Source organism: Narcine bancroftii, chromosome 2 (assembly GCF_036971445.1).
Source record: "Narcine bancroftii isolate sNarBan1 chromosome 2, sNarBan1.hap1, whole genome shotgun sequence".
In the NCBI taxonomy this organism is placed as follows: Eukaryota; Metazoa; Chordata; class Chondrichthyes; order Torpediniformes; family Narcinidae; genus Narcine; species Narcine bancroftii.
In genome coordinates, this window is record NC_091470.1 from 205296465 (window position 1) to 205324411 (window position 27947).

Here is a 27947-nt window from a genome sequence, read left to right on the forward strand (position 1 = left end):
ATTGGATATCTCGTGTATCCTTTTGCATTCCTTATTTCTCATATTTTTGAAGATATATTCTTGATCTGGTTAAGTAGGTCTATAGCAGATACAGGCAACAAGGAGCAAATGAAGTAGGAGACGAGTATATGAAATGTAAGTAAATATTTAAGAACAGTAGGACTGCAAATTATTATTGGAGGCTATTCTGATCGATTGGATATGCACGATGGGACGGTCAAGGGATGATTGTCAGCATGGTGGTATGCGTGGTACATTATGCTTTACGAAACCTATCGAGGTCTTCGAGGAGGTTACCATGAAAGTAGAAGAAAGAAAGGCTGTGGATACTGTTTACATGGACTCTAGTAAGGACTCTAGGAAAGATACCACATGGGTGGTTCAGAGAAAAGGTATCCATGGAATGATTGTAAACCGGATTCGAAATTGGATGAAGGGTAGAAGACAGAGGGAGGTAGATGACGGCTTCTCAGACTGGAGGCCTGCGATTAGTGGTGTTCCTTAGGATCATCGCTGGTGCTATTATTGTTTGTTTTCTCTATCAATGATCTAGATGATAATGTTGTAAATTGGACCGACAAATTGGCTGATGAAATGGATGTTGCCGGGTTTCAGGAGTAGAATTAGGGGGAACAAATAAACAGGTTAGAACTTTATTCCTTAGATAATGAGGGGAGATTAGATAGAGGTTTAGAAAATTATGAGATGTGTCGACAGAGTTAATGCAAGTAGACACTCTCCACTTAGAGAAGGAGAGATAAATACCATAGGACAATGTTTTAGATTGAAGGGGAAAGTTTAGGGGGATTATAAGTGTGAACATTTTCACTCAAAGGGTCGTGGCAGCTTTGAACATGTTGCCATTGGCGCTGTAATTGAGAATTATTCTTACATTCTTACTTTGAATGAGAGCGGTCTGAATGGTGATGGGACGGTGCAGGGCAGTGGGATGAGAGGTGTGAGGTTTGTGCACAGACAAGAAGGGCCGAATGGCATGTTTTCTGCGCTGTCGTGTTCTGTGGTTCTATGATATATCATGACGCTAGGGGGCAGTCTCCTCTTCCTATCTACTCTGAAACCTATTTCTGCAAACACATATACGGTATTTATGAAGAAAGACAAATAATCTGTTACAGAAAATGGAATCGCATCATGGAAGAGGATGGTGAGAACATCATGAAGATATATATTATATTTTTTCGATGTCAAATTCCAGGTATTCTCCAATATGAACACGATTGTGTCCAGAACTACTCTTATCGACTTGGACTATTGTTAAAGGTATAACTTAGCTTCCACATAATAAGTCTCGCTGTTCTGATGCTGTAACGAAACGGGTTATTTCAAATTATGTTCGAGTTAATGTTCAAAATGTCAAATCGAAATTTATTCCACCTATTATGTTAATACCTCAATCAGTCTATTCATCATAAAAGTTCTTCCACGGTGATACTGATTAAGAACAGAGAGGATATGGAGAATGTGGGAGCACGATCAGAGATTTTCCAGTGGAGCACTGAGAAGAGCGAGAGAGAATATATTTGAAAATATTTGCACTAGACTGTGCGCATATATTTGACTACTCACTTGTCTGGATCAACTTCTATGCTCTATTTGTCGGTCCATGTCTGCAACTGAACCATGTTATTTTCTGTTATTTGTTGGATCTTTACACTGTCCACTGCTCCTCCATTCTTAGTGTCACCCGCGAACTGACGGAAACACCCAGCAACGTATACATGCAGATCCATTGTGATCGAGGTCACGAATGGAGAAGATCGAACACAGATCTGTGCGGATCACCACGTGTTGCGAGCTTCTATCCAGAGGAAGACACTTTCATTCTTCTCTCCAGCTTCTATATGCCTTTCGGTGTTTAATACAGTCCAGCAATTAACCATAGTCTTCATGCATCGGCATCTGCAGTACCAACTGACCATAGTGAAATTTGCTAATTTCTACATTATTGCCCCATCAGAGTTTTTGTTTCAGTCGCTTCGGTGTCTTGCTGAACAATCTTTCTCCATCAGGGTTTTTCCGGATGATAACCTTTTTTAGTTCACCACAGAGTTCCTTTTTGTTTTCCGTATTTCAAGTGAAACATAATGCAGTCAGTCCTCTCCTCTTCTATGGACGACAAGGGCTTGACCAGGCTGAACTAAGCACTCATAACCCGTCTTCAAAATGGGGGTTTCCACAAGCATTTCAGCTTGTCCTGTTCTAGACCCAGCTGCTGCTGATGAAATGTAGAAATGTAACTCAATTGTCTCTCCATCACTTTATCTCGCTCCCCGCCCCGTCTCTTTGTCTCCCTCATACACACACAAACACACACATACACACACATGCACGAACATATGTCACACATGCACACACACACGCACACGTGCACACACACAAACGTACACACACACACACACACACACACACACACACACACACACACACACACACACACACACACACACACACACACACACACACACACACACACACACACACACACACACATACACACACACACACACACACACACAAAACCACATGAAACATTTAGAACAGCCATCTGTACCCAGACAGACTGTGGCACCTGATCTAACCTTCTGAGTTACTTGTCGAATAATTTTGAGAAACTCAGTACATAGAACAAGCAATTCCAACTAGCAAAGGTGACGCCCGTTGATGCAAAAACAAAGATATTTGAATTCATGAGACTTCTTGAATTGCACAAAAGGAATATTTCTGCAAGAATTTACTGTCTATTCTATTGGTTGAATAAGCGTGAGGAAACTAATGCTGCTACAAACGTGATTGTTGACCAGTTGCAAATGTTGGAGACCGACCTCAATGAAATATTTGTGATTTAAAGACAGTGGATGTTCCCTCTTGGACAGCTTAGCCATTGCTGTGGAGTTAATTGAAATTCCATCAAGAGGTGTTATTAGAGTTGCAACATGATGACTCTGTTAAAAATGTGTTCAAGGTGAAAGGATCCATGATGTAAATAAATACTGAACTGTACTACTTTATCAAGGGAAATAATGATACATTTTCCATCATCTTATTTTGTAGAATTTTATTTAAAAGATAACAGAAACATAGCACATAATATAAATATATTCAGGAATAAAAATCACTAATATCTATCCCCCCTCCTACCGTTACAGCCAGCTCCCTGAAGGGGAGCAACAAAATATTTATTCTATATTTATTTTAAATGTTAACAACATTTCAAAATGTATCTAAATGCATATATTTTAAATACGGAGACAGCCCACTAAGAAAAAATAATTGTCATGTAAAGTATAAGTAAAATTTTCCATAACAACACATACTTTCAATTCATTATGCCAACGAGCTATATTAATCTCAGTATCATCCTTCCAAGTACTAGCATTTACCCGCTGCTGATAGTACCGAACGAACAAAAGCAATTTAAATTATATCCAATCCCATTCCTCTTAACGAATATAAATTTCCAAACAAGAAAATCGTTGGATCCTACGGTAGTATAAAATTATATAATTTCTCCAAAACTGCTTTAATTTTTCATTTTGAATATTAACGCAATTCCATACAGCATGTTAAAATTTACAATATATGAACAACATCTAAAGCGAAAATGCAAATTACTAAACGCATTTCTTTGAAACTTTTGCGTGGTTAAATATAATTGATGTCATAATTATAATTAACCATTCCATATCGCACATTATTTAATTTAATTACATCATTTTGACACATATTCGCCGAATCTTCTTTCGAGAAAATAAATACTAAATCATTCTCACATTCAAGTTTAGATTTCTCCCAATCTGATATATCTATATTATCTTGTAACAATTATAACTAACTGAAATATAACCCTTTTTTAGTATAGAGAAAATCAAAGAATCAAATCTCGACAGAGTAGGTACAATTATCTCTTTCCCATAATTATCTTTATTAAAGCCTGACGTTGATAATACACAAACAAAGAATTTTCAGGTGTATCAAATCTTTTTCTCAATTGATTAAAAGAAAAAAATGCCCCTCTACAAAACAATATTGTTTTGTCTTTTTACCCTTAGAATCCCAAATATTCAAATGATTATTAAACATTGAAAAATGATTAATATTATTATACAATGGAGTTAAAATAGATAATTTATCTTTCGACCCTAACACCCTATTTATTTAACCAAACCTTTAATAACTGTTTCAATATCGGCATATCATATTGCTGTAAAACAATCGAGTTCCAACGATATTTAAATTCTTCTATTTCAACCCTAGAATTGCACGCCATCTCCACTTTAGCCCAAATATGAGGCAGATTGAACTCCTTCAATTAACTCCCAATTAACTCCTTCAACTGAGCCTCTTCATAATAATTTCAAAAATGTGGTATTTGTAATCCACCCAGTATTTACTTCCATGCAAGTCTTCACAACGCCATTCGAGCTCACCTAACTTTTCATAAAAACTCTCACACTGGTTTATTCAGATGTTGAAAAAAAAATCTCTTCGAATGTGAACAAGGTAGTGACTGGAATTAATATTGAATTCAAGGAAACATATTCATTTTAATACAGTTAAACCGACCAAACAAAGTTAATTGAAGATCTTTCAACTTAATTAAATCTGCTTTAATCCGTCTTCACATAGGTACATAATTTAATTTATATAATGATTGATAATTCGAATCCAAATGCATACCTAATTATTTAATTTTACTTCTCCTCCTTCATTTTTTAATTGTTTTAAATTCGGAATAATCTTGCACTCCAACTAATAAAATTTCACTTGTATTCCAATTAACTTTAAATCGCGATAATTCTCCAAATTTCAACAAACACTCTTGCAGTTGTTTCAACTTCCCTTACGGTTCCGTCAAGTATACCAACATGTCATCTGCAAATGTAAATTTTATATTCTTCATTCTTAACCGTCATCCATCTAATTTCTTTATTTTGTTTAATAGCCTGTGCTGACAGTTCACAAACCAAGCAAATAAGGCTGGTGAAAATGGGCAGCCCTGTCGAGATGAAGAAGTCAATTTAAATAGTAAAGGAATCTGTCCATTTCTCACCACCCTAGCAATCGCGTTCGTATATAAAGCCTTACCCAACCAAAAAAAAAGGGTCGAATTTAAATTGCTTAAATAAAAAATACCACTCAACCTTATCAAAATCATTTTCTGCATCTAATGCAACCAGAATAGGATTGTTAGGTTGCTTTCGATATCCATTGACCAAAGTAATTATTCGAAATATATTGTCTGATGCATTTATATTCTTAATTAAACTTGTTTGATCAATGTGTACCAATTTAGGCAAATATTTATGAAGTCTATTAGCTAATACGTTCGCTATAATTTTAAAATCCACATTTAATAAAGACATAGGTCTATATGAAGATATTTTTAATGGACTGTATCTTTTTTTGGAATAACAGTTATTAAAGCACGAGAACATGATTCTGGTAACTTCTGGTCCTCAGTAACTTGATTCAACACCTCTCCAAGTTTATTAGAAAAATCATCATATAAAAGATTAAAAAATTACAGAGGCAACCCATCATCCCCTGGGGACTTTCCTTTCGGCATTTCCTGAATAGGTTCGTTAATTTCAAAATCTGTAAATGGTGATTCCAATTCCTGAACATCAACTCCATCTAATGCCGGTAACTTTAATTTAAATAAGTAAGAGTCAATAGAACCATTATCCTGTTTCCCCTCAAAAGTATATCCTTTTTTTATAAAATGAACAAAACTGGTCATTAATTTCCAGAGGGTTATGTTATTATTGAATTCTTCTTAACAACATTAATGGTCCGAGACGCCTGTTCAGCTCTCAATTGCCAAGAAAGTACCTTATGAGCTCTTTCCTCAACTCATAATAACGTTGTTTAGATCTTTTTCTAAAGCCCTCAAATTGATAAGTTTCTAAAGTATCATAACGCAATTTCAACCTTTAAAATTGAACATTTTATCTTCTGTTACCTCTTCTGAAAGTCCTTCTCTAACTCAGCAATCTTATTTTCTAACTAAACTTTCTGCCATATATTGTTTTTTAACTTTCGTAGAATAACTAATGATATGCCCTCTCAAATAAAGCATCCCATATTACAAAAGGACTATCCACATAATTAAAATTTTCAGTCACAAATAAAGAAATCTGCTATTTAACAAAAGTAACAAACTCAGGTTTCTTCAATAGCACTACATAATACCTCTATCTAAACGACAGACATACTAACTCCGAATTTTCACAACAAAAAAGTAATAGCGAATGATCAGATATAATTCTACTTTTATATTCTGCCCTTAATACTCTACCTTGTAAATGTGCTGGTACCAAAAATAAATCAATTCTAGAAAACGAATCATGTCTCGAAGGTTAAAAACAAAAATCTTTCTCTGTAGTGTTAACTTTTCTCCAAATATCCACCAAATTTAAATCTTTTATTAACGCATTAATTTGTGTTGCCATCTTTGATTTACTTATACCTTTTTTTGGATATTTGTCCAATAAAGAGTCGAGAACACAATTAAAAGCACCACAACTAAAACAGTTGCATGAGCTTGAGTAAACAATACAAAACGATTCTGAAATAAACCGCTCATAATGATTCAACAAACTGCAGTCAGTTCTATTACTCAATGACATTTCTCGGACATCTTTGTTATCCTTTTTCAGAACTGTTTTATGTAACAATGATATTGCACATTTAATCAGTTCCACCCCAATCTTATAATTCTTCCCATGTTCAGCGATCAGCAGAATAAAAATCATACTCACTTCCAAGGTACGATCCAGGGCTATAGTTCGTGCAGAAAATAATGAAGTGATTTTTCATCTATTTCAAACTATTCTTTCATTGATTTTAAATACTCCAATTTAGGTTTTTCTACAGTCATTGAAGAAATGTATATATAGTGTGTGCAATGACCAGGTCGATAGAGGGAAATCTTGTCAGTGTTAACAGTGATTTACAAAAAAGATTTAAAAGGGTTGGAAGTCAATGACAGTGCACAGCATCTGAAAAGGGAGAAAAATTAATAGAAAAACAGAATTAAGATACAGACCTTGCAGAAGTTAGAGCACAATCCGATGAGGAATTTAAGGAAGTACCAGTTGGATATTATATTAATGCGGGTATATTGATGAGAAAATGAAGGTGACGCGAGTTTTCTTCTCATGAAAATTGGAGAGTTGTTCATCAGTCTGTAATTCCTTAAGTCTATCAGGGGTAACCTTTAAACATTCCCCATAGCTCACATTTAGGTGGGCAGTTTGCGGTAAAGGAAGCTACCTATAAAATGATGAAAATATTTTATTGGTCTCATTTGAAAAATGTCGCTAAGGCATTTTGTAAGACCGGACAAACTTGTCAAGTTGTGGCAAAACCTAATCAGTGTCCATTAGTTGCTCCTTTAAAACCAATTCCTGTTTTTGAGATTTTTAAGCGATCATTATAGTGGACATAAATCATGTCCTTTAATTTGACTAAAAACTACAGATCATGTGTATTTCAACAGTTAGTTCATAATTTTGGAGATAAACAAATTACTTTCTTTTTTTCAATCTTTTTATTATTATTATAATTTATAAACACATACAGTTCAAAGAGATATAAAAGATACATAGTAAGTAATGAATTAATACAGAGATATTAAACAATAATATTACAGAATAAAAATATATCATAAAAATTTTTTAGATCAGTTTAGGGTGTGAACTATCTCTAAAAAAGATATAATTAATAACAAAATATGACAAAAGAGAAAAAAAAACCCAAAAAGGAAGAAAAAACAAATCTGAATTAAAAAAACTTAAAAAAAACTACAGATATAGCTAAACCACGCCAATCACTCCGATCTCATCTTACAGCCCAATTATCATACATAATCATAGAAAGAAAACAGAGCCAGATCAACTCACCACAAATGAAAATATTGAATAAATGGTCGCCAGGTTAACTCAAACTTAGAAGGGGATTCATAGACAGAGTTTCTAATTTTCTCTAAATTTAAACATAGTATAGTTTGGGTAAACCATAGGAAAACAGTGGGAGGATTAACCGCTTTCCAATTCAATAGTATAGGTCTTCTAGCCATTAGTGTAAGAAAAGCAATCATACGATCCGCAGGAAGAGATAAATAAGTCAAATCTATCATAGGTAATCCAAAAATTGCAGTAATGGGATGTGGTTGTAAATCAATATTCAAAATAGTAGATATAATGGAAAAATTTTCCTTCCAATAATTCTGTAAAGAGGGACAGGACCAAAACATATGTGTAAGGGAAACTATTTCCAATTGACATTTATCACATATAGGATCGATATGAGAATAAAAGCGATGGAGTTTATCTTTAGACACATGAGCTCTATGAACAACTTTAAACTGTATTAGTGAATGCTTTGCACATAGAGAAGAAGAGTTTACCAGTCGCAGAATTTTATTCCAATTTTCATTGGAAATATGAAGATTTAGTTCTCTTTCCCAATCATTTTTAAACTTTTCAAAAGTCCCAGAATTAATTTTTGTAATTATATTATATAATTTAGATATCACACATTTTGGAGGGAATTTTGAATATAGTATATCCTCTAAAACAGTCGTAGTCTCCCGATTGGGAAAAGAGGGTAAAGTCGAAACTAAGAAACTCCTAATCTGCAAATATCGAAAGAAATGAGATCGAGGTAAATCATATTTCATGGATAATTGTTCAAATGACATGAAAGAGTTATCCAAGAATAAATCCGAAAAGCATGTTATACCTTTAACTTTCCAGCGTAAATAAGCTTGATCAATTAGAGAGGGATGAAAAAGGAAATTTAGTATAATAGGAGTTTCCAAGATAAAATGACATAGGCCAAAAAATCTCCGGAATTGAAACCATATACGTAGTGTATGTTTAGCCATTGGATTATCAATTTGTTTATATAATTTAGTAAGAGTAAAAGGGATAGCAGCTCCCAAAATAGAGCTAATTGAAAAATTTTGTATCGGTTTAATTTCTAAATTTACCCAATGGGGATTTAGAGATAATTCTGAATAATTCACCAATACCTTAAATAACTAATATTAATTGCCCAGTAATAAATTCTAAAGTTGGGTAATGCCAACCCTTCCTCTAGTTTAGATTTCTGTAAATATTTTTTCCCCAATCTAGGATTCTTGTTTTGCCAGATATATGAGGACAATTTAGAATCGACCTTATCAAAAAAAGATTTAGGAACAAAAATAGGTATAGCTTGGAATATATATAAAAATTTAGGTAAGATCATCATCTTAATAGCATTAATTCGGCCTATCATGGATAGGGATAATGGTGACCAATTGGTAAATAAACTGCCGATCAGGTCCAATAGGGGGAAAAAATTAGTCCGAAACAAATCTTTATGTTTTTTAGTAATCTTAATCCCTAAATATATAAAATGGTATCTAGCTATTTTAAAAGGCAAACTATCATAAATAGGAACCCATCCACTAAAAGGGAATAATTCACTTTTATTTAAGTTCAGTTTATATCCCGAAAAATTACTAAATTGGGCTAATAAAGATAAAACTGCAGGAATAGAATTTTCAGGATTGGAAATATATAACAATAAATCATCTGCATATAGTGATACTTTATGAATATCCCTGCAACGAATAATACCAGTAATATTGGGTGCTTCTCTGATAGCAATTGCCAAAGGTTCTAAAGCTAAATTAAATAATAAAGGGCAAAGTGGGAACCCTTGCCTGGTGCCCCGAAATAATCGAAAATATGGCGATATTTGGGTATTAGTAAAAACCGAGGCAACTGGGGAATTATAAAGAAGTTTAATCCAAGATATAAATATCGGACTAAAATTAAATTTTTCAAGAACTGTAAATAAATAAGGCCATTCTACTCTATCGAAGGCCTTCTCAGCATCTAGTGAAATAACACATTCTGAAGACTTATGTGAAGGAGTGTAAATAATATTCATCAATCTTCTAATAGTAAAGGAGGAATAACGATTTTTAATGAATCCAGTCTGGTCTTCAGAGATAATATATGGTAATATCTTCTCTAGCCTTGTCGCTAGAATTTTAGAGAAGATCTTAGAATCAACATTCAACAAAGAAATAGGTCTATAAGAAGAACATTCGGTCGGGTCTATATTTTTTTTCAAGATTAGATAAATCGTAGCTATGTAAAATGATTGTGATAGTTTACCCAATGTGATAGATTCATCAAACATCTTAATCAGCCAGGGAGAGAGAGTAGAAGAAAAAGCTTTATAAAATTCCACAGAATATCCATCAGGACCTGGTGCTTTCCCCGAATTCAGTGAGAAAATAGTATTATTAATCTCCGAATCTGTAATGGGTTTACTTAATTCTAAGTTATCTTGAGGTAATACTTTTGGGAGTTTCAAATGTTCCAAAAAATTAAACATACTACTAAGGTCTTGAGGGGATTCTGTACTATATAAGGATGTATAAAAATTTTTGAAAGATTGATTTATCTCTTCCTGGTTAACAGTCAGTTCTCCATTCTGTTTGCAAATCTCCACAATTTGGCGTTTAGTTGAAATATTCTTCAGATGATTAGCCAACAGTTTACCCGATTTCTCACTATGCACATAAAAATCAGATTTAGATCTAATTAACTGGTTTTCAATCGAAAATGTAAGTAACAAATTATATTCCATCTGCAGTTCAATTCTTTGTTTGTAAAGTTCTTCAGTAGGATCAGTCACATATCTCTTATCAATGTCTTTAATCTTCTCAACCAATAGATGAATCTTGTTTTTGATGCATTTCTTCAAAGCTACTGAGCAAGAAATAATTTGACCACGAATATAAGCCTTGAATGTATCCCACAATATTCCATAAGAAATTACCGTAGTGTAATTTGTTGAAAAGAAAAAGTTAATTTGTTCTTTCATAAATTTAACAAAGTCTAAATCTTGCAATAATGTAACATCAAAACGCCAGTGCTTAATAGTAGAAACATAGTCTTTGAATATAAGAGAGAGTTGTAATGGAGAGTGATCCGAAATGGCTATAATGTCATACTTACAAGCAGTTACAAGTGGAATAAAACGTGAATCAATAAAAAAGTGATCAATTCTCGAGTATGAATGGTATACATGAGAAAAAAAGGAAAACTCTTTATCTGTCGGGTGAAGAAATCTCCAAATATCAACAGCTCCAGAGTTAGTAAGGAAAGAGTTAATATATGTAGCTGATTTATTCGGTAGGAGCTGTGAAGGTTTCGATCTATCTAGCAGGGGATTCAGACAACAGTTAGAATCCCCACCCATTATTAAATGATATTCATTTAGATTGGGTAAAATAGTAAACAAAGATCTAAAAAACTCAGGGTGATCTACATTCGGGGCATAAACATTAACCATGACAACCTTAATATTGAATAATAACCCAGTAACCAATAAGAATCTGCCGTTAGGGTCTACAGTGATGTCATGTTGAACAAATGTAATAGAGGGATCAATAAAAATAGATACACCTCGAGTCTTAGAGCATGAGTTGGCATGAAATTGTGGGCCTTTCCAAGATTTAAAAAAACGCAGATTATCCTCCTTCCTCACATGAGTCTCCTGTAAAAAAAAGAATCTGTGCTTTCAGTCTCCTGAATACTTTAAAGACCTTCCTCCTTTTAAACATGTTGTTTAGACCATTAGCATTCCAAGAGACAAAATTAATATTTTGATCCATTACTTAGGTCAACCCTTCAGTATATAAAGGGTTAACCAAAGCAGGGACCCATGCGCCCGGAAGAAGAATTAAGATATAAGGAAGGACCGGAAATGACGACGTGTCAGCCATATCTGTAGTTCTAAAAGAAAAATCAAGAAAAAACGAAAGAAAATGAAACATAAAAACCCCTGAAAGAAAAACAAAACCCACCCCCACCCACAAATCCCCCCATCTGACCAGAGAGTGATCAGAAAAAAAGAAGAGATAATACTAAACCTACCCCCATGTTTTCAGACGGCAGCTCCTAATATTAAGATAAGATCCACCACCTAAACTTATAAAAAGGATAACTCAAGCTAAAATCAAATGCTAAATATTGAAAGAAAAATATTTGAAATGAAATAAAACTTTATGAAGAAAGACAAAGAGAAAATGGCGAATGTAAAAAAAAACCATGAAAAGTTTCAATAAACAAAAAATAAAAAATCGCCATTTTCAGTAACTCAGAAATAAAATAGTAAAGAATATAATCATATTATTAGTATAGATTAATATAAAATTAAACATACACTTATATATTTAAAAAAATTCTCACAGAGGAGAAAGAAAATATATAAAAATGTATTAAAGATGAACAGGATCATTAGAGCTATAATGATCTATTACTTTTCGAATGGTCAGAAATCAGAATCTGACTATTAACCTGAATAAGACCGATATCTACCGCATTTTTTATCGGTCACTCGGGCTGAGAGGTCACACTAGACGGGAAATTAGCCGACAGGTCGTTCCGTGCTGCAGACATGGAGTCGAATATTTGACAAGCTTGGTTCTCCGGAGAAATCCTGACCCTCGCAGGATACAGGAGCACAGGTTTCAGTTTCTTCTCAAAACATTCGGACATCAGATCTTTAAACAGTCTTTGAGCCCGTACTACCTCCGGACTAAAATCTTCATAGGCTCTTAGACTAAAGCCACGAACAGTCACATTTCCAAGTCTTTTGGCTGTACGAATCAATTTATCCTTTGTACTCACATAATGCATACGGACCATCACCACTCTGGGTTTGGATGCTTCAGCATTTCGGTTCCAGATACGATGTACTCTATCGAGTAGAGGTGGGTCAGCAGGCAATTCGGATGGGTATGCTTCTTTTAATAGCTCAGCAAAAAACGTCAGGAGATCTCCTTTATCAATGCCTTCAGGAATTCCAACCAAACGAATATTTTGTCTTCTGGAATGGTTCTCTGAATCAATGCTTTTCAGCTGAAGCGCTTCTTGCTGTTTAATTGCTTTGGAAAGTTTCTGTTCGACCTCAGTCAGTCTAATCTCTTTTTGTTGAACTTCAGTTTGAAGAGCTGCAATTAAGGTATGTTGTTTTTTCGTTTCAGCTTCTGAGGCAATTAAAGCTGTACGAAGTTCAGCTAGGTCTTTTTTGTGACAAACATCTTTGAATTCATCACGAAAGAATTTTAAAAAGTCAGTGAAGGTCATCTCACTTAGTTTAATGTCTGGTTGTTTCTTCTCTCGGCCGTCACCTTCTTCTGCCCGGGTTTTAGCTCGTGTAGCTTTTCCTTCAGTCATTTCTTCAAAATTTTCAGACTCAAGTATAATTAGAGAAATAATAAAGATCTTTTTGACTTCTGTGAAGTTAGTTCAAAGGTGGACACAGGTTAAAAATAGTATATTTTATGGAGCAAAAACCAAAACGTGTTCACTCCATGAGCGCCACCTGGAGACTCCAAAACAAATTCCATCATCTGCATCTCACTCAGAATCTCAGGGAGCGTCGGGGAAGTTCCATTCATAATATGATAACTATGACGAAGGCCTATTGTTGTGAGAATGAAAATGTTTGTGATGGATGTTCTCATTTACTTTTGTTTGCCGTAAGGGAATTGGTACAAGAATCATTAGATTTTAGGCCTTTTGAATTAGTATTCGGACATGACATTAGGGGGACTTTAATATTCTTCTAAGAACACTGTTAACGAGAATGTGCATTTGAAGTGTTAGACTATATTTCAGAATTCCATGAGTATTGGAAAAAAGAGTTTAAGATAGTTGAGAAAGATTTGAAAGTGGCTCAAAATTAAATTAAAATCTGGAATGACAGAAAAGCGAGACAGAAAATTTTTAAACTGTGGGATAGTGTCTTAATTCCAATATGAACATGTTATAATCCTCTGAGAGCAAATATTGCAGGATTTATGAAATAAAATCTACAGTAAATTAAATTAGTTATGTTATTAAAACTCCGGATGCGAGATGCCAAAAACAGAGGTGCTGCGATAGCACAATAAAACATTATTTTAAGAATGTGTATGTTAGCCAGAAATAAACTTCTCCAGAGGTCTTAATTATAAATAAAACTGCAAATGTTGAGGGTTATGAAACCATACAAGTTGAATCTTGCGAGACTCATTTTAAAGAGAAATTGTTTGATGAACTTTTGAATGCCAATCTTACTTTTAATTTAGCTAAGAGTGAATTTTTTCATGTTCAGGTGATTTCAGTTGGTTATGTTGTTGGTCAAAGTAACCTGGAGCCTGTTCAAGTTAATATTCAGACTATATCTGAATTTCCTATGCCCACAGGTAAGAAAGGTGACTTTTAGTAATAGCAGGGTATTATAGGAAGTTCTGTAAAAATCTTCGGTGACATTGCTATTCTCTTGACTAAACTTTTGAAGGAGAGTGAAAATATTATTTGGAGAGCCATATGTCACGAAGCATTTGACAAACTGGAAGATATATTACGTCACAAACCTCTATTAAAATCACAATGATTTTTGGAAGAAAATAATGTCTGTGGTGAGATTGAACATCCAGTGTTTAATTCAGTAAACATCAAATATTATACTACTATTGAGAAAGGGTTGTTGTCCCATGGATCATTTTGAAGGATATGTTTGCATTGACATGAGACCAATAATTTTTTACACTGACCATGAACATTTGGTAGTTGTGAGTAAATTTAAAAATAAGTACAGTTGATTATTAAACTGGAGTTTAAGTTTGCAAATATTGGACTTGGTTCGAGCTCACATTAGAGTCTTAACCAAGGTCATCGATGATTGCCGATGTAGATGTAATAATTCCATGTAATGTCTGCAATAATTATTTATATTAAGTTGTTTAAGAATGTGAAACCCATCAAAACAAATGGCAGAGTGTAATTTAAAAATGTGATCTTTTAAAAAATCAAAAATTTACTGTGTGAAAGGATGTGTAATGGATCTGTGATAATATGAATATTTAAGTTACTGTTAAGCCAGATTTTCTATAGATAAGTTTGAAGTAATGTAGTGGATTTTGCAGACGGTCACACACTACAATATAATATTGTCAGAAATGTTACCATCTTTCAGAGTCATGACGTCTGCAAGGCAAAGCTATGAACATCACATGGTTTACAAGAAGCTGGAACTGGAAACTATTAAAGACTTCGGAAAAAGATCACATAGTTCACAAGAATTGAGACTGATCTCATTGATGATGGATGCCACGTCACATGATGTTAGAGAACTAGATACTGAAGCAGAGAGACATTTTTAATCAGGTGACGACTGAAGAGACTGAAGAAACTCTGGACCTTCTGTCAAACCAGGATACCCTGCAGAAAGAGATTGGGAAACCTTTTCATATTGAATTATCCTTATTATAGGAGATACACAACAGATATGGCTTTCAAATATGTAAGACAACTTCCAAATGCTCTTCTAATCAAAGTGTGGCAGCCTCACGTGCTCAGAAAATGTTCACTCTTGTTTCAGAAATAACTAGTCGTGATGTTCACAACCTTGAGAAACAGCTAAAAATGTGGAAAACCTTTCATAAAAAATATATCCCTCAAAGACATCGCAACAAGTGACTTGTAAGTTTAAAGATATCTGAAGTTACAATAATTAAATGTGCTTTATAATTACTTCTGAAGTACATTTTAAAAAGATCCTGATGTTCCACAAGTAGTTTGAAATTGGACTTTCCAGACGCATATTTAAACTGAATTAGTTTCGGACTTTAAAACACACACACACACACACACACACACACACACACACACACACACACACACACACACACACACACACACACACACACACACACACACACACACACACTCAAGCACACACAGATACTCCACATACACACGCTCATCAACACCTACACACACCTACACACCCACATACAAAATTACACCCATACCCACTCTCTTTAACCCACACACACAAACACCCACACACACATCCCAACACCCACACACACACCCACACCCACACACGTGCACCACAGCACACCCACACCCATATACCCAGAACCACACCCACACACCCACCCATTTACATTTGTTCATAATGGATTACATTTAGAGTTAAGTATAGAAATATGTAAGAAATATTACACTATTCATATTTTAATTAAAACTAATATTTTGGAACACGTTGTCCGATTAAATTGCACAATCCTCATGGAATCTGTATTCCTGACTGCAGGTCCTTTTGCAGATTCCCTAACTAACCAGCGCCATTTTACTTCTACCATCAGCGAGTGGGCTCTGAAGAACTCGCCACCAAGCAACGGCAAGGACACAGCAGCAAGAATAAACTTCCATGTGAGTTTATTGTAGCCGAAATTCAGGAGTGCATTCTAGGTTCCATATGCACGAATTGAACTGTTATTCACCGAAGTGCCTGCCGGACCTGTGCTGCTGTTACAGATGCCAAAGCCCGAAGGAGGAAGAATAATAACATCGGCACCTGTGTTGACTAGAAATTTGCACTGGGAAAGTTTGTCCCAGACGTAGAGTTGGCTTACACGGTGGCTAAACAATGTCAGCAAAGATTTTACAGAACTTCCTATAATACACGACTGTGGTTGTTCCTGACTAACATTCACAATCTTAAAGTAACGTTTAATCGTGCTATCACAGCAGCTATATTTTGCGTCTCGCATCAGGAGTTTTAATCACGTAAATAACTTAAATTACTTAAGATTTTATTTCATAAATCCTGAAATATTTGCTCTCAGATGATTAAAAGTTGTTGAGATTAGAATTAACGCACTATTCCCCAGTTTAAAAAAATACTCTGTCTCGCTTTTCTGTCATCCCAGATCTTAGCCACTTTAAAATCTTCCACAAATATCTTAAACTCTTTTTTCCCCAATGATCTCGAATTGTGAATCATAATCAAACATTTCAAATTCACATTCTTGTTAACACTGTTCTTTGAAGAATATTAAAGACCTCCTAACATCATGTCAAAATACTAATTTAAAAAATCTAAAATCTAAGGATTCTTCTACCAGTTCCCTTATGGCAAACAAAAGTAAATGAGAACTTCCATCACAAACTCTTTCATTCTCACAACAATATGTCTTCATAATAGTTATCATAACATGAATGGAACCTCTCCGACGCTCCACGAGATTCCGAGTGAGATGCAGATGATGGAATTTGTTTATATCCCACATTATGTACTAATTGTTGAAATACACAGAATCTCAATTTTTTAGTCAAATTAAACGACGTGATTTATGTCCACTATTATGTCAGCATAAAAATCTTCAAAACGGGAATCTGATTTAAAGGAGCAACTAGTGGACCCTGATTAGGTTTTGCCACAACTTGACCAGTGTATCGGGTCTTACACAATGCCTCAGCAACTTTTCTTAAATTAGGCCAATAAAATAGATTCATAATTTTATAGGTAGTTTTATTTACCCTAAACTGCCCAACTAAATGTGAGCTATGGGAAATGTTTAAAGGTTAACCCTGTTAGGCTTTAGGAATTACAATCTGATGAACAACTGTCCATATTTTATTAGGAGGAAACTCACGACACCTCAATTTTCTCATCATTAACCCGCATTAATATAATATCCAACTGGCATTAACTTTATGTCCTCATCAGACAGTGTTCTAACATCAGCAATATTTGCATCTTCATTCTGTTTTTCTGTTAATTTTGCTCCTCTTTCAGATGTTGTTCACTGTCACTGACTTCCAACCATTTTAAATCATTTTGTGAATCATTGTGTACACAGACAAGATTTCCCTCTATCACACTAGATGCTGCACATGCAATATATACATTTCTTCTTTCTTTGGCTTGGCTTCGCGGACGAAGATTTATGGAGGGGGTAAAAGTCCACGTCAGCTGCAGGCTCGATTGTGGCTGACAAGTCCGATGCGGGACAGGCAGACACGGTTGCAGCGATTGCAGGGGAAAATGGTTGGTTGGGGTTGGGTGCTGGGTTTTTTCTCCTTTGTCTTTTGTCAGTGAAGTGGGCTCTGCGGTCTTTTTCAAAGGAGGTTGCTGCCCGCTGAACTGTGAGGCGCCAAGATGCACAGTTTTAGGCGATATCAGCCCACTGGCAGTGGTCAATGTGGCAGGCACAAGAGATTTCTTTAGGCAGTCCTTGTCGCGCTTCTTTGGTGCACCTCTGTCACGGTGGCCAGTGGAGAGCTCGCCATATAACACGATCTTGGGAAGGCGATGGTCCTCCATTCTGGATCTTCAGCAGCGTGGACTCGATGCTGTCGGCCTCTGCCATCTCGAGTACTTCAATGTTAGGGGTGAAGTCGCTCCAATGAATTTTGCAGAGGGAGCAGAGACAACGCTGGTGGAAGTGTTCTAGGAGCCGTAGGTGATGCCGGTAGAGGACCCATGATTCAGAGCCGAACAGGGGTGTGGGTATGACAACGGCTCTGTATACGCTAATCTTTGTGAGGTTTTTCAGTTGGTTCTTTTTCCAGACTCTTTTATGTAGTCTTCCAAAGGCACTATTTGCCTTGGAGAATCTGTTGTCTATCTCGTTGTCGATCCTTTCATCTGATGAAATGGTGCAGCCGAGATAGGTAAACTGGTTGACCGTTTTGAGTTTTGTGGGCCCGATGGAGATGTGGGGGGGGGGGCTGGTAGTCATGGTGGGGAGCTGGCTGATGGAGGACCTCAGTTTTCTTCAGGCTGACTTCTAGGCCAAATATTTTGGCAGTTTCCGCAAAACAGGCCGTCAAGCGCTGAAGAGCTGGCTCTGAATGGGCAACTAAAGCGGCATCGTCTGCAAAGAGTAGTTCACGGACAAGTTTCTCTTGTGTCTTGGTGTGAGCTTGCACGCGCCTCTGATTGAAGAGACTGCCATCCATGTGGTACCGGATGTAAACCGCGTCTTCATTGTTGTGGTCTTTCATGGATTGGTTCAGCATCATGCTGAAGAAGATTGAAAAGAGGGTTGGTGCGAGAACACAGCCTTGCTTCACGCCATTGTTAATGGAGAAGGGTTCAGAGAGCTCATTGCTGAATCTGACCCGACCTTGTTGGTTTTCGCGCAAAGAGAGGAACTACTGACATGGTCTTTGCCCTCAGACAGCTCCAAGAAAAGTGCAGAGAACAAAACAAAAGACTCTACATCACCTTTGTTGACCTCACCAAAGCCTTCGACACAGTGAGCAGGAAAGGGCCTTGGCAAATACTAGAGCGCAACGGATGCCCCCCAAAGTTCCTCAACATGATTATACATTTCTTAACTGACTGCGGAACATCCTTAACATGTCAATCCGAAATTGGAATAATTTAAATCACTGAAAGAATAGTTTGAAAATAGATGAAAAATCACTTCATTATTCACTGTGCAAACTAAAGCCCTGAAAGTGAGTATGAAATTTCTCTGCTGATAGCAAAACATGGGAGAATTATACGATTGGGGAGGAACTGATTAAATGACCAATATAATTGATTAATTAAGGAGTTCTGCAAAAGGATGACAAAGACGTCCTAGCAATGCCATTAAGTAATAGTACTATCTTCAACAATATAGATGACATGGCGCAAGATGTTGAAAAATTGTTTATTAAGTCGATGAAATCACGGAAGTTCGCAATGCAACTAGATGAATGGAAGTGTCTTCCTTTGGATAAAAAATCTCAACACATGGCGATCCACATGGAACTGTGTTCGATCGTCTATATTTGTGACATCGATAACAATGGATCTGGATGAGAATGTCGCAGGGTGACACTGAGAAAGGAGGACCACTGTACAGTGTTAAAAGCCAACAAATAACAGAAAATAACATGATTCATTTGCAGACATGGACCGGGAAATGATAGATAGAGGCTGATCCAGACAAATAAGTGGTCAAATAAATGCGCACAGTCGAGCGCAAATCGTATCAAACATATTCTCTCTCGCTCTTCTCTGTGCTCCACTGGAAAATCTCTGATCATTATCCTACATTTTCAATCTCTTTTCTGTTCTTAATATGTATCACTGTGGAAGATGTTTTATGATGAAAAGTCTGATCGGGGTACGAACATAATTGGTATGGAACGGCGGAATAAAGTTTGAATTGACATTTTGGACATTAACTAGAACATAATTGGAAACAACTCGTTGAGTTATAGCATCAGAACAGCGAGACTATTTGGAAACTAAGTTATATTTTTAACAATAGTCAAAGTTATTAACAGTGGTGCTGGACACAATCGTGTTCATATTGGAGAATATCTTGATTTTGACATCGGAAAAATACAATATACATCTTCATGCTGTTCTCACAATCTTCTCCCATGATGCGATTCAATTTTCTGTAACAGATTAATTGTCCTTCTTCATAAATACCGTATTCGTGTTTGCAGAAATAGGTGGGCAGAGGAGAATGCCCTTTGCGGTCATGATTATCGTTTGAATCATAGAACACTGCAGCGCAGAAAACATGACATTCGGCCCTTCTAGTCTCTGCAGATAACATCATGCTTCTCGTCCCACTGACCTGCTCCGTTCCATCACCATTCATACCGATCTCATCCAATGTAAGAATGTAAGAGTGTTTCCCCATTTGTGGCGTCAATAGCAAAGTGCTCCACGCGACCACGACTCTATGAGTGAAAATGTTCACCCTTATGTTCCCCCTAAACCTTCCTGTTTCACCCTAAAGCAGTTTCTCTGCTAATCTAATTGGAGAACGACTACATGCATTTATTCTGTCTAAACATCTCATAAATTTGAAAACCTCTATCTCATCTCTCATTCTTCTACACTCTAAGGAATAAAGTCCTAACCTGTTTAACTTTTACCATTAACTCAAATCCTGAAACCCATCAACATCCATGTAAACCTTCTATGAACTCTTTCAATCTTATTGATATCCTTCCTCACGTTTCGCGAACAGAACTGCATATTAAACTCCAAACTTTACCCCACTTATCTTATATAACCTCACAATAACATCCCACCTCCTGTACTCAATACTTTGATTTATGGAGGCCAAGGTGCCAAAGAGATTTCTTCTCCACCCTGTCTACCTGTATCGCCAATTTCGGGAAACAATTGATCTAAATTTTCGGATTTTATGTTCCTCCGCACTCCTTTGTGCCCGACCATTTACAACATATCATCTACCTTGGTTTTCCCTTCCAACATGCAACACCTCACAACTGTCTGTAATAAGTTCCATCTGCCAGTTGGTCAAGATCACTCCGAATGATTTAAAAGCCTTCCTCACTGTCCACAACACATCAAATCTTAGTGTCATCAGCAAACTTGCTGGTCCAATTTACCACGTTATCCTGAAGATCATCGATAGAAACAGCAAACAAGAATAGCAGCAGCGCTGATCCATGAGGATCAACACTAATTGCAGGCCTCCAGTCTGAGAAGCCATTATCTACCTTCCAATTTCGAATCCTGTTTACAATCTTTCAATGGATACCTTCTATCTGAACCTCCCGTGTGGTATCTTGTCAAACGACTTATTAGAATCAGTGAAAACAACATCCACAGCCTTTATTTCGTCTACATTCTTGGTAACCGCCTCTAAGACCTCGATATGATTCATAAAACACAATCTACCAAGCATAACCCCTTGCTGACAATAATGCCTTGGCTGTCCCATCATACATATCCGATCTCTGAGAATAGCCTCCAATAATAAGCCTACTCTGATATCAGGCTCACCATCCTGTAATTCCATAGTTTCCAAGTTGACATTTAGAGTCTTTTGTAAACTATAGTGCAGCATGAATGACCCTCCAATCCACTGGCAACTCAACCAGGCCTCCTGCAATATCTGCATTCGTCTCTCAAGATTCGAGGGAATATCATGCCAGGCTCTGGGTATTTTTCTACCATTATTTTCTATAAGACAGCAAACACCTCCTCCTCTTTAATCTCTATTTGTTCCATGCCACTACGTCTTGTTCCCCTTCCTTCCTTATATATCATGCGAAAATTATGAGTAAATACTGATGCAAAAATCAGAGTTAAGATCACCCCATCTTGTAAAGCTCGACCAATAGACAACCACCCTATTCTTTTAAGGGTCAATTTTGTCCCTTATCATCCTTTCACTCATAACATTCTTGTGAAATCCCTTCGAGTTTACCTTCACGTTATCTCCCAAAGATACCTTATGTCTTCTTTTTGCCGTCCTAATGTTCTTCTTAAATATTTCCTTACATTTTCTATGCTCTTCTAGTACCTCATTTGCTCATTATTGCCTGTACCTGTTATAGGCCGTCTTAACCAGATCGCCATATCTCTCCAAATCTATGAGAAATAAAGTATGCAATTATATACTTTGGCGTTAACGGCAGGATCCCCATTGGAACAGGGATTGAACAAAGTTTATAGCCGAAATAATTCCGATGACCATTCATACATCCCAGATCTCCATCAGTGGTTTTTAGCAGGGTACCATACCATCTCCTTCCTGAATCAATACCCGCCTCATTACAATCGATGTTAACGTCCCTGGCATAGTCTTATGTCACACGAGAGAAGGGAAATCATGATTTCTACCAGTTGTCAGGAGTAGAAGTGCAGTCGGCAGAACCGAATGTGACATTAAATGCAATTGGGTAGATGCTATTTCTTAACATTATAAATCCAGGAAACATTGCTATTAGTTCGGGTGGAGTCATCAATTAAACAAGCAAATTTCCCAACAAAGGAACTACGGAACTAAGAGATGTGAAATAACTATTAATGTCTTTCCAGCAAAGTGTGGACGCTGTGGATTATAATCACCAAATACCACCCACCCCCATTAGGTCGAATAATACCTGAAGCTGTAGAATTCATACACTGTGAAAGTAAATGAGGGAGATGAATTAAATCGAAATAATGCTGCGTGTTTCAATTTTTAATTCTTAATTAAGAGGAATCTGTGGTATAAATTTAACAAAGAAGAATTGACACTGCTATAAACATAGTATGGCACCGATCCGTGAATGGTTGGTAGAGATAACAGGTTTGACATTGGCACGAACATAATTGGTAAACAGCCCGTTTTAAGACAGCACCTCATGAGCGAGAATAAGGGAGTCTTGGGCATTAACATTGGTGATTGACACATCCTATTAGACATATTAGATAAAACTATGATCCTAATATATAAAAATATAATATTCCACTATTTCATCCTATTTCATTTAATAGGTTTTTAGCACATCTCCATAAATATACATGCTTATAGATAAGATTTCAGTCAGTAATTATGGAGACTGCCACCAACTACCAATGATGCACTATGCGAAATAAAGGCTGTAAAACGATACTTGACCCTCCCATCGGTAAACTTCGTTGCTAATCACGAACTTCCCCGTCTCCTCTTTCTTGCTGTCTCTTTTCTCTTTCTCGCTCTCCCTCAGAGAGTATGAACCGCTCTAAGTCATTGCTGCTCCCTTGAAAACATTTAATTTGTCTCTTCACCCCTCTTAGAAGCATATACTGTATTCAGCTGCATCATAACACCTTTGTTGCCGAACTGTTTACTTGTATTATGCAATGCTTTAATAATCATCCATTATATTTGTAAATAAATTGCGTGGGTTGCAGAGAGATTCGTAGGTTGAAAATCGGAGGAAGTCAATCGTTTTATTGATCGCTATGTCTATCAACTTTATTTTGTTGTGTATTCCTTTTTCCATATATCACTTGACGTGGCCAGTTTAAAATGATTTTTACCTTGAAAAATACTTGAATACACCGACATATTTCCTGCAGCAATGTGGATTCATGTTGCAATTTCTCAGTACCTGTACCAACATGTGTATTTATACATTGTCACAGGGGGCATTTATTAGGCAGCTGGACAATGAGGTAAAATATTTCTTGACATTAAATGGATATCTTTGACATTAAATGCACTTGCTATTACAACCACTATTGAGAATTTACAATTAAATGGTCTAAAATCTCCGTGCGTTTTGCAGATATCATTAAATAATGCACCAACTTGTGTCAGCATCTGTGCATCTATTTCCATTGATGACAGAGCATTATTTGAGTGTGGAAAACAGTCCAACAATTCAACTCCGGAGATATACCTCTTTTGCTGGCAGAATTATATTCGAGTTTTGAAAATATTGCTGCAATCCGTCAAGAGATCCGAAAGGACTAGCCGTGATTATGATATTTGGGGATTCGCATTCTAAATCACTGCGTTATTGAAATCATCTACAAACATCCCAGTGATGAAGATGTGACTAAGATGTCTGTTAACGTTATGTCGGGCTGCGGGTCCCCATGTATACACCGTGTCCCTATAGAGTAGACACGGGGGCTATGCCCACACCCTCATGCTTTAGTAGGGTTCGGGGGCTTCCAGGCCTACATGCCACTATTATCCATAAGAGCCTTTTTAACCATTTGTTGTATCTCATCATGGATAACTGGAGCAAGAGAAGCTGGCTTGATAGGAGCAGCAGATGGTGGAAAAGGCACAGTTGGGCCAGGAGGACTCAACAGCTGGGGAAGATGTTCCCCTGCCTTCCTCTTATAAAGGGCATAAAGGACCACAGTAGGTTTCCCATCAATATCACTTTTAGGTTCGCCTAACTTTAACAAGGTTAGAAAAAGGTCCTTCCTTGTCGGACCGTTATTAGCAGCAGCCCCTCTCTTTTCATCCTGCTTGTCTGATTTAACCTGGGTTGTACGTGAGTGGATTTTACCTCCCAACTGTAATTTTCGAAGCCCAGATAAGGCGTGCACCTCCTCAGACACAGGGTGCCCAATTAGCGGACTAGTTATGGACTGAACCAGTCCCCATACAGTGGGTTGGGTGGAACTAACCAATCGGGCGCGAGAAGTATTGACCTGCACGTTTTACAAACATTTCTACATCTGATTCCACCTGCATTGAATTCGCCCATCGTTATTGAATGAAGATCTACCGTGACCAATTCCTGAAGAGGTTGCACAAAATCAGTGAACCGGTGTGGACTCGAAAGGCCAACATGGCCTGTTTCCGCTCCGTAAATGGTTATATGGTCGTATGGTTACCAGGATGCACACGTTCTTTTGGATACTTAACTTGGAACGAATACGGCATTAAGGAAAATATTGTAGAAAAGGAAATTAGCTAGGGTAGCATTCCAGAAATTTACTTAGAAATATGCTTTAGGTTGGCTTCAACTGCCTCAGTTTCAGAATTATTATTTGACTGCACAATTATTTTTTTTAAATATTGGACGTTAGATGTTTCACAACCTCCTGGTTGGGCTAAAGTTGATTTGACTCCCGTTAACCATCTCAATAATTTTCCCATGATCGGGGGGTTCCGCGAAAATATTCGACACCCTTTTCTAAAATATGCCACTAACAACATGAAGAACATTTGCTCGTCGTCTCCCCTGACGATTGTCATTCACTGAACAATGTCTGATGGAGGAACAAATAGTTCACCGTGTTTGTTCAATGAGACGAGCCTGATGCGATGAACGGCAGGTTCATGCCAATGGTCTCGGTGGACTCTCCTTTTCTTCTATAAGAGCGTGTTGATACAATCCCCTTTAAACCTGCTCGTTTGAACCTTCTGTACATTGATCGTTATCTCGCATGGAAAATGGGATATGCTGCCATTTACTACATTGCGTCAATTTACTTCCCACTGCTGGCAGTGGTGGGGATTCCTGGTACGTTATAGGAACTTGCTACTCTCCGTCTTGTCCATCTTTCTGATTGTTCTGCCGCACTGCAGAAGATAGTTTTGATAGCCCTTACCGAAGCTGAGGCTCGGGATAAATCATATTCAGAACGCTCAAGCTTCGACCAACCCATATTTACTTTTTTGTTCTCTATTTAAACTTCTGCTGACGGTTCATTAATTCATGTCAGCAGCAAGGTCCGTGCCAAAACTGATCCAGTTCCAGCTTATTCTTTGCTCCGGTTGACAACGCAAGGCTTAGAAATATGATTCCAGTTATTCGAGTCTATGGACGAAACCTTGAAATATTACAGCTGTGATTTACAGCACAGCTCTTTCTTTACGTTTTCCAATTGATCGCCGACATGGCAAATGCTACAACTCCCTCACGTCCCCATAATTGTTTTGAATAAGTATGAGAATATCTCACTCGCATTCCCTTCCGTGTGCTCTTGCCAACTTGATATTTATATTTAAGATTCCATATGGTGAAGGCTCTATTTCTGAAGAAACAAAGGATTTCTGACCCCACATTCTACCCACTATCAATGCACCCAGCATTTTCAGACCCCAAGGGAGGAATAACTCTGAGGTGAGTGTCTGCTCGCGGGTAAATCTGCGGACCTCAGAGTCCCGCTCTAAACAGCTGGAACATGTGATGAACCCTGCGCTTCGGCTCGCCGTTCTTGCCAACTCGACGGGACAAAGGAGCCCGAGGCAGCTGACTTTACACGCAATAAATGTTATCCAACCAGTCGCACAAAGAATGGGTTGAGACATAGTACATGATGGGGCAGGTGTACCAAGTAAAACAAGTCATGATGACATGTATTGAACAATCTTTTTTTCTCTTCCTTTCAGCTAATTTAGTTGTGATTGTGATTCTCTCACGTGGAAAATGTGGACTGTCCAAATGCACAGCTCGTTACTTGGCTGGAATGGCAATGGCAGATTTAATAAGCGTTGTGACTGGCGTTCTGTTTGATCAAATAAATAATATCCATCATTATTCCCCTTATTTGTTTATAACTCCGATATGCGCTCTCAACATTGTGGTGAGGCTTTCAGTCATGGATTCTTCAGTTTGGCTGACGGTGGCTTTTACTTTCGATCGCTCTATCGCCATTTGTAGTCAAAAGCTGAGGGAACGTTATTGCACCGAGAGAACGGCGGCTGTGGTGACACTAATGGTGCCGTTAGTAACCTGTGCCAGGTATGTTCCCTGCTACTTTGCCGTGAAACCACTCTATGTTAATGACCGCATTCCATGGTACTGCATTGAAAACACTGAATTTGTCGTTACACCTCAATTCCGGGCATACCGTGTGTTCAACAGCATCATGACACCTTTGTTGCCTTTCTGTTTAATTATATTATTCAATACTTTAATAATCAGTCATATTATATTTGTAAATAAATTGCGTCGGAGTCTCCGAAAAAATAGTGAGCGGCAGAAAGATTCGGAGGTGGAAAATCGGAGGAAGTCAATGTTTTTATTGTTCGCTCTGTCCATCAACTTTATTTTGTTGTGGATTCCTTTTACCATATGTTTCATGAAATGGCCAACACAAAATTATTTTTACCTGGACAAATACTTGAATACTCCGTCATATGTACTGCAGCAATGTGGATTCATGTTGCAATTTCTCAGTACCTGTACCAATACGTGCATTTATACATTGTCACAGAGGGAATTCAGGAAGCAGCTGAAGAATGGGGTAAAATATTTCTTTACATTAAATGGATATCTTTGTCGTTAAATGCACTTGCGATTACAACCACTGTTTGGAATTTACAAATAAATGGTCGGAAATTTTCGTGCCTTTTGTAGATATAATTAAAGGACGCATCAACGTCATTGAGAATCTGTTGCCTCTATTTCCGTTGATGACAGTATATTATTTGAACGTGGAAACCAGTCCAACTATTCTATTCCAGTGATATACTTGTTTTGTCGGCAGAATTACATTCGAGGTTTTAAAATGCTGCTACAATCCCTCAAGTAAACCAAAGGGTGTAGACATGATTATGATATTAGGGGATTCATATTCTAAACCATTATTTTATTGATATCTTTTAAATATGAGGATGCGCACGTACATTCAGAGACTTAACTTGGAACATAAAAGCTCATGTTAAAGAAAGTTATTTGGACGTACCGGAATTTCATTTTAAAATGTCCAACAATGTGAACATATTTACTCATTCCGGACACCCCTCCCCTTTCTTTATCAGCGCGGAATAAAACTACATGTGCTGAAGAAGAAGGAATTATAAACTGCTGGAGCTCCGCGACCGGTCGAGCACCATCATGCAAGAAAACACTTCCTCC

At 37.0% G+C, this 27947-nt stretch overlaps 1 protein-coding gene across 1 annotated transcript; it reads left to right on the forward strand.

Moving 5' to 3' along the window:
• The first annotated feature begins 208 nt into the window (after positions 1 to 208).
• On the forward strand, positions 209 to 27375 carry LOC138753076 (probable G-protein coupled receptor 139). The gene is made up of 3 exons (XM_069915668.1): positions 209 to 454; positions 14194 to 14284; positions 26477 to 27375. The coding sequence occupies exons 1-3, from the start codon at positions 209 to 211 to the stop codon at positions 27373 to 27375; spliced, it is 1236 nt and encodes a 411-aa protein (XP_069771769.1).
• The last annotated feature ends 572 nt before the right edge of the window (positions 27376 to 27947 follow it).